This window comes from Aulonocara sp. 'chitande type north' Nkhata Bay, linkage group LG9 (genome assembly GCF_057382095.1).
Source record: "Aulonocara sp. 'chitande type north' Nkhata Bay isolate Kocher_YH1m ecotype deep benthic linkage group LG9, A_spYH_male_GT1.1, whole genome shotgun sequence".
Lineage (NCBI taxonomy): Eukaryota > Metazoa > Chordata > Actinopteri > Cichliformes > Cichlidae > Aulonocara > Aulonocara sp. 'chitande type north' Nkhata Bay.
The window spans coordinates 16,814,417-16,822,926 of NC_141352.1; the positions used below are offsets into that span (position 1 = coordinate 16,814,417).

General features: G+C 38.7%; 1 protein-coding gene across 1 annotated transcript; it reads left to right on the plus strand.

Moving 5' to 3' along the window:
- Positions 1-1,051: 1,051 nt before the first annotated feature.
- Positions 1,052-3,122, plus strand: LOC147321914 (uncharacterized). Its single transcript, XM_086305135.1, has one exon. The coding sequence runs from the start codon at positions 1,136-1,138 to the stop codon at positions 2,924-2,926; it is 1,791 nt and encodes a 596-aa protein (XP_086161261.1). The 5' UTR covers positions 1,052-1,135; the 3' UTR covers positions 2,927-3,122.
- The last annotated feature ends 5,388 nt before the right edge of the window (positions 3,123-8,510 follow it).

An 8,510-nucleotide genomic window follows, 5' to 3' on the forward strand; every position in this document is an offset into this window, starting at 1 on the left:
GCAGGAGAAAACTGATGCTGTTTCTTTGTATTAATGCTACAACAGCCACACAATTACTAGTTAATGTGCTTTTACCGAACCCAAGTGTGTTCATGACTGGTCCTTTGCCCATATCTTTGTAAATAATGATTCATGTAACGTAACGCTGCCAATGTGAAAGCACGGAGCCATTAGAGAAATGACGTAGCCTGGCAGAAAGACCGTAAAATGCACCCAATTCAGAGTTCACACAGTGACGCACACACACACACTCGCACACGCAAACACACGCCCACATGTAGGAGCATATGATATGAAGTTTGAGGGAGGGAGATTGTTAAATAGGCCTGTGGGGATTGTTGGCAGAACTCCATCCAGCAGAGCAGGGATTTAAAAAAGTGTGCACATGCCCATATTTGGCTGTACATGCACCTGTTATGCATTTTATACTTCTTTCTTTTTGTGAGTCTCACACAGAGACCAACTGTAGCTTCTCTAACTCAATGCAGTTGCTTTTTCTGAAAAGAAAAAACCTGGACTTTCTATTTTTCAGCACAAATCATCATCCTCTACACCCTGATTCAGTCCACCCAATGCTTTCACTCACTGTATGTGCAAACTGTCTGGTTATGATACCCAGTAACACTTCAACGAGTTACCAATACAACACAAACAAAATGAATTTGTCTTGAAAGGTGCTGTATAAATAAAACTGTACTTTTACTTACTTTCTTTACTCACTTTGTATGTTATTGCAATAATACTTCTTTTTTTTTTTTTTTACAAAAATAACAGGGATTGAAACTTTATTGGTAATTTTCCAAGTAAAAAAATTATCCTCATTCAAAAGTCATGTAAGAACCTCATTGGCTCACGGAATGTTGATGTTATTTATAAAACAATTCATACAAAAATATGACCTCATTCAAAAATGTCATGTGACAACCTCATTGGCTTATGGAATTCTGATGTCACAGGCTTCTAAAGCATTGATCCTTTGAAGCTTTGATCCTCATGAAGTCTTAAGTAGGGGTGAGGATGTTCAACTTTTAGTCCGTTATTTGCAGCACTTGTGTTAGCAGCATTCAAACGTTCACCAGTAAAGCATTTTCAAACATTTGGATCCTTTCCGTACTCACGGTATACAGACTCCAACATGTCTCAGAAACAGCAAGAAAGACAAGAAGTTGACCCCAGCTCTATTCCATGGTATGAGTCCCTAGACCCTTATATCAGCTCTCTTCCTTGGGATGAACAGGTAGAGTTAGAGGAAAAGCGACTGGAAGAAATGGAGAATCTCATGAACAGAGAGAAGATTAAGATCCTGACGGAAGAAAATGAGAGAAAGAGTGCTGAATTAGAAGAATTATCCTACCAGCTTCAAGAAAAACAGGGTATTATTGAGGAGAAACAATGGGCTCTCCAAGACGAGAAGAATCAGGAGCTCCAAGAAAAGCTTGATGGAGCTCTGGAAAAAATTAAAGATCTGCTCCAAAAGGAGAAAAAAGAGAGCATAAAACAGGAAAACATGCTCAAGAAGAATCAGGAGCTCCAAGAGAAGCTTGGCGAAGCTCTGGAAAAACTGAAAGAAATCCACCAAGAAGAGAAACAACAGTCCACACAGCAGAGAGACATGCAGCACAAACTCCAAGCCATGGAGGAAAAATACAAAGCTCTGCATGTGAAACATGATAAAACTCTGCACAAAAATCAACAGTTGCTTCAAGACAAGAAGCAAATGGAAATGGAAAAGAAACAAATGGACTCCAATGTTGACGAGATGGAGGAAAAACACAGATTGCTCCAAATCAGGCTCGAGAAAACAGTGCACAGAAATAAAGAGTTCATTCAAGAGAGAGAGCAACAAGAAATGCTCGAGAAAGAAACGGACTCCAAGCTTGAAGTCTTGGAGGAAGAACTGAAAATGCTGCAAATGACTCTTGAGGAAGCACTGCTCAAAAATAAAGAGATGCTTCACGAGAAAGACCAACAGAAAATACATCAGGAAGAAATGGATTGCAAGCTGAGGGACATCGAGAAACAAAATGAAGGCTTCCAAGTTATGCTTGATGAAGCTCTGGAGAGAAATAAGGAGATCCTCCAAGACAAGAAACAAGAGCCCGTAGAGCAGAGAGACCTGCAGAGCAAACTCCAAGCCATGGAGGAAAAACACAAAGCTCTGCAGGTGAAACATGACAAAACTCTGCACAAAAATCAACAGTTGCTTCAAAACAAGAAGCAAATGGAAATTAAACTGAAACAAATGGGCTCCAATGTTGACGAGATGGAGGAAAAACACAGATTGCTCCAAATCAGGCTCGATAAAAAAGTGCACGGAAATAACGAGCTGCTTCAAGAAAAAGACCAACAGAAAATACAACTGGAAGAAGAAAAACTTATTCTTCAGAGGAAAAATGAAGAACTCCAAGAACTGTATAATGAAACGAAGTACAAAACAACTGTACTGGAAGGAGAAAAGAAAAAACTGGCAAATCAATGCTCAGCGATGCAGAGTAGCATCAATGAAATGCTGAGAAAAAATACAGAACTTGAAGAACTTTCTAAGACCTTGAAGCACAAAAACACTGAAATCCAGGCACAAAAGCAAGAACAACAGAAAACACATAAAGACCTGCAGTGTAGACTTCAAGATATCCAGAAGAGAAACCAGCAGCTGGAAGACATGCACACAGATGTGCACAAGGCAAAGCAAATAGAGGAGGCAACAGTTAAAGAACTGAAAGACCATCTTAAAGAAAAACAAGAACAATTAGAAGACATGGTGAAAAGATGCAACAAACTTGAGAAAGAAAACACAGAAACAATGGATGAGCTGAAAACCCTCATCATTGAGAAAAAAGTGCTGGTGGAAGAATATCTAAAAAAGAAGAGAAAACGTTTCCACTGGTTCTGGAGGAGGGACACTGCTGCTTCTCACCTGATGTAAGCTCGTCTTCCTCCACCTCTATTCCATCTTCATTTTCCCCCTTCCCCTCCCTCCTTTTTCTTTTTTCACCCTCACCCCCCGACCAGTCCCGGCAGTTGACTGCCCCCTCCTGAGCCTGGTTCTGCCATAGGTTTCTCCTTTAGGTTTCTTTCACTTTAAAAGGAGTTTTTCCTATCCACTGTCGCCTGGTGCTTGCTCAGAGGGGATAGTTAGGGTTTTCTCTCCTCTCTCTTTCCTTCTTTCTATCCCCCCTTTTCCCCCTTCTACCTTTTCCTTTACCCAATAAACACAATTGGCCACATTTTACATGTGTTTGAAAAATGTCTTCATTCAACAATAATTCATCTTAGGTATAAAAACAAGAAATGGGTAATAGCAGCATGTGTGTTTGTGTGTGTGCATAATATACATACTTGTATCTCAGAAGGAATTAATACTAGATGGGTAGAGACAGGTTTTAAAGACTAGAAATGAAAACATGTGAGTCCTGTCTTTAAATAAAAATATGGAATTCCCTATATTCCTATCTATTCCAAACAACGGTAGTAAGTAACAAAGTTTCAAATTTGTCTTTCCCTTTGACTCTTAATTTATTAACCATGAACAAGAGGTCAGAGGTCAAATGTGGCACGATACCTTAAATCTTTCTATGATACTTTCTGTATTTGGACCAGAGATGGGCAACACCGCATAGTCTGATTACTTTTTTCAAGTAACGAGTAAAGTAAGGGATTACTATTGCAAAAAAGGTAATTAGATTACTGTTACTTTCCCGTAAGCAGGCTACATTACTGCGTTACTAATCCTCGTCATTTTCTTCACAAGAGTGTCTCATGACAATGACGTACGAGCATGCGACGTCCGTGGCAGCAACAGACGTGTGTAGATCAACAAAGGATAATATGGAGTGCAGGAGAGAGTACGACCATGCAGGGTTTAAAGCTTGGAAGTACTGACATTACTTTGACTTTGATTCTGTAAAAAGTGAGAAAAACATTGAAAACATACAGTAGTGAAGTCGAGTTTTTGTGATTAAGTTCTTAGCTCCCTGTTTTAGTTTTGTTGTTGTCCTCCCCGGTGTTCCCCTGACACTCTTGGTATTTGATGCATGAAGGCTTCCTCGGCTCAGCTCCCGTCTCCACACCCTGCCGTCACTTTTTTAAATACTTCCATCACACCAACAGGCACTTTAGAATCACCAATTGACAAGCATGTCTTTGGACAGGCTCAAACCGGAGAGGTGATCAATGGACCACAGCGCTGCACACCCCTGGCAACTTTGGGGGTAAAGCCACTGGTTTGTGGTGGTTGCCAGGTGAAATCAGGGTCTGCTGCACCAAAAACATAATTGTGATTGCTTTGGTTGCAATGAGATTGCCATAGTCATCTGCAGTTTGCATGTAGGATGCCAACTACTCACCAAGCGGGAAGATTTAATAACATTGCATGTTTCATTTCAAGACTCTGTAGTCACAGAGCAGAGAGTAGAAAAGGTGATAATGAAATGTTTTTTGGAGCTTTACTACCAAGTAATCAACATCAGACTTGTGAACAATTAAAAGCAAACCCAACATTTAGAGTCTTAGGAAGATAATCACAGAGACAGAAACTTTCCACTGTATCATCATCTCTTAAAACGAAGTATTCAAAGTCTGAGGTAGGGTTGTTATTTGAGGTATTCCTGGGAAAATCTTTGAGGTCCATTTGAAAGCTCCAGATTCTTTAGATTGACTGTCTCATACTTTGATTGTGAATATAGAGGATTGTAGCTCAAGTTAACATGGAAAGATAGAGGTCTAAAGTCGCTAAAACATTTGGATGCTCTAGGAAATAAAACATTAAAGGCTTTCAACTGTTTTCTTAATTGAAAGACCATCTTTACACTCAATGGACACTTTATTAGGTACACCCTACTAGTACAGTATTGGGCCCCCCTTTGCATTCAGAACTGCTTTCGTTCATCATGGCACAGATTCATAGACTTTTCACTGGAGTCTAACATTCTGGCACTGGTGACCGGTAACAAAAGACAAAAGTGGAACAAACAAAAAACAGAAAATATTCCCAGAACAACTGGGGATATTTCTGAAATCACAATCCTACTGAGGCTTTGCAGACACTGCCAAATTAGTCATCATTTGGAGCAGTTCAGCAGCCCTTACAGAAGTCTTTTTAGTGTACAAACCAAAATACTTTAGATGGAAAGCATGATTCTGTTTACAGTCCAAACCAGTTTATTGCATATTTATGGAGTTTGGAGGCATCCAGCAGCAAAGTTGCTCAGATAATTATTTGGATTTGGTTAAATAGAGAGGCTTTCTTTCAACATGAAGCCTTGAGGCAGAAACATTTTTATTAAAAACCATTATACTTAATGTGGCAGGCTCTTTACACAGTGTAGTCCCTGTGACCTTATTAATCTGGTCGTTAAGTGATGACGTGACTAGTAGTGATGGGATTTCCGGCTCTTTTTAGAGATCCGGCTCTTTCGGTTCGGCTCACTAAAAAGAGCCGGCTCTTTCGGCTCCGAACCGGCTCTTCAGGTTGTTTTGTTGCTTTAATTAATTTATTATTAACAATAATATAAAATTATGCACAAAAGGAATTACTAACGTAAAAACAAGTGGTTTTATTTATATATGTTTATATATAAATATATGCGGTGGCCCCTAGAGACAAAACACGTATAAACTCCAAAACACATTTCTAGCATGAACTGAACTTCCAAAGCAGAGCTACTAGATCACTTAAATCACACAATTGAAAGCATGTGTGTATTGTTTGTGTATTTATACACAGGCACTCATATATATATTCAAATAATTTAAAAAAAAGTTCATTTACCTGTTATTACCACACACCAAATCCGGTCGTTGGTACTTGCTGGCTTGTGTAGCCACAAGATAACAAAGGCTCAACACTGCGCCCAGCATCCTGGAGCACTTCTGTTGTCTTTTGTACGTGTTTTGAGTTTTTATGTGCTTCTGAGTTTTTATATGCTTCTGAGTTTTTACGTGCTTCGGAGTTTGTACGTGTTTTTACGTGTTTTGGAGTTTTTACGTGTTTTGGAGTTTGTACGTGTTTTTACGTGTTTTGGAGTTTGTACATGCTTCAGAGTTCGTACGTGATTTGAAGTTTGTATGTGCTTTGTCTCTAGGGGCCACCGTAAATATACTTTTATGTATTCACTCCACATAAAATTTAATAAATAAATCATATAATACAAAAATCAACTATTCACATTTCAAGTTTTAACTATTTAAATTTTCAGCTTTTTCCTTTCACAAATTTAAAGTGAAAAGAACACAAAACACTGCAAACCACAACACAATTAAATATAAATTATAATATGAAAACTAAAAGAACATGCATATTCTCTGTCATATGGACCTGCATGAATAAACTTTCTCAATCCTTTATCATCTGCAACCGAAAATAGTTGTGGATGATTACTATACCTTTCTAATGTTGTTGTCCCTGCCTCTCTTTCTCTCTCTCTGGCTCTGTTCCTGTGCTACTGAGTGTAACTACCGCCCCTCCCCCCTCTGCCCAGCGTAAAGCACAAGGCTCGCGTGCAGAGTGAAGCGGAAAAAAAGTGCGAGAGAGAGGCTGAGAGAAAGAAAAAAAAAAAACCCACGTGACGGCTCGCGATAAGGAGCCGGCTCGCGTCGTTCACGTCAAAGAGCCGGCTCTAAGAGCCATTTCGTTCGCGAACGACCCATCACTAGACGTGACGAATCCTACTTCCGGGCCTAAAGTAGTCTGCGTTTAATATGGCTTTTGTGTTGTTAACAGAGGCGGAGCCAGACATTTGAAACACCCGGGGCTTAGCCCAAAGAGTAGTATGCATGTGGGATTTTTTTTTTTTTTTTTTTTTTGGGGGGGGGGGGGGGGGGGGTGTAGAAATGACTGAAAGATTAATAGGCTCTGTATAGGGAAAAATATATATCACATGTGCAGGACGCCTTAAACTAGTTTTTTAATTAAGCAGCAAGGCAGAACAAGGTCAGGGCTGCATCAAGACACGAGGACTAAACCCCAATTCAACCAGACCCAGAACTGATCCAGAATTAAAACAGGACTACAACAGTTCAAAATCAGGACTACTGAGGACTTAACCAAGACAGAACCAGAATCAGAACTAGATGATAGCACTAAAAATCATCATAGACCTGCACTACACTTATTTTTTAATTCTACCAAAGTCCACTATTTAGATTGAGAAAAGTTTATATAATTATTTAGCCTTGTTGTGCAAACAAGCCTGCAGAACTTAATAAATACAGAATTTGAAAAATAACAAACCTAAAAAGAAACACTAGGTACGAGATACATGAGTACCTATGATACGGTGATACTTTTGGTAAACAACCATTTGACTAACATGTGTGTCTCACCTGCTCTTGTTCATCTGTTCTGTCCTCATTCTCCTCTCTCTCCCTCTTTGTGCTGACAATCATCAAATATACAGTTGAAACCAGATATTTACTCTTCAGATAAAAACACTTTTTTAATTGTAACATCAAATCAGACTAAATGTTTATTTCTTTAGATTGATAAATATAAAAACATATTTGTTAACTTTAAGAGTAAAGAGAGAAACTATCTGTATTTCTTAATTGCAAATGGCACCAAATTGTATTCAAACTTGAGCCACACTTATGGAGCTCCACAGTTCTTTTCCTGGTGTTTTGGTTGATATCTCTTGATTTTCCCATGTCAAAGAAACAGGCTCTGTGTTTTGCCTTATATGCATCCACAGCTGTGCCACCAGTTTACTCACATGGACTCTACTAACCTATCAGAAGCTTCTTCAGCTCAGAATGGAATCGTCTGGAGTTTTCTTATTAATTAACAATAAATTTAGTGTACATGTACTCCTAAATTTGATGAAAGTGATAAAAATAGCTCTGTCTCTCTTTATTCTGAAATTTAACTAATTCAAAATATATTTCAATATTTATCTAAAACAAAAATTTACTCTAAATTGATGTTGTACAGTAAAAATGTTTTATGTTTTCTCCCTAAAGTGTAAATATCTGGTTACAAATGTGAATATCCTGCTGTGTACTGAAATCCCTCTTGTTTTGCATAGAAATATACTGAACAACATACAAAGCATAATATATAAAATAACATTTACCTGAGTTTTTTCTTTGAAAGAACCCTCGAATGTCCATTCTTATGTTTCAGTACATAACTGAAACCGATTTAGTCGGGAGGGTAAGAACTGAGAATATGAAATAAACACACGTAAGCTAAGACTCTAAAAAAAAATAGCATTTGTTCGGCTTTTCATTTTGCCATTTGTTGATTCACTTGAAGAGCAAGTAACGTAATATTGGTCAAGTGATCAGTTTCATATCAATCTTTCGTGATGCACCGTCATATTTACATTATTTGTACGGTACGAATGATTTGCTTTGGTACCTGGTCAAACTTAAGCTCTCCTTAGTATGGCTGGCTCCGTCTCTCCAACAGCGCACTCACTGGCAGCAGCTGCCCCGCCCCCTCGCTCAGTCGCTTAGTGCCTGAGCTTGGATCATACCAATATCAGGGGGGGATTCACGCACAGTCGTAAATT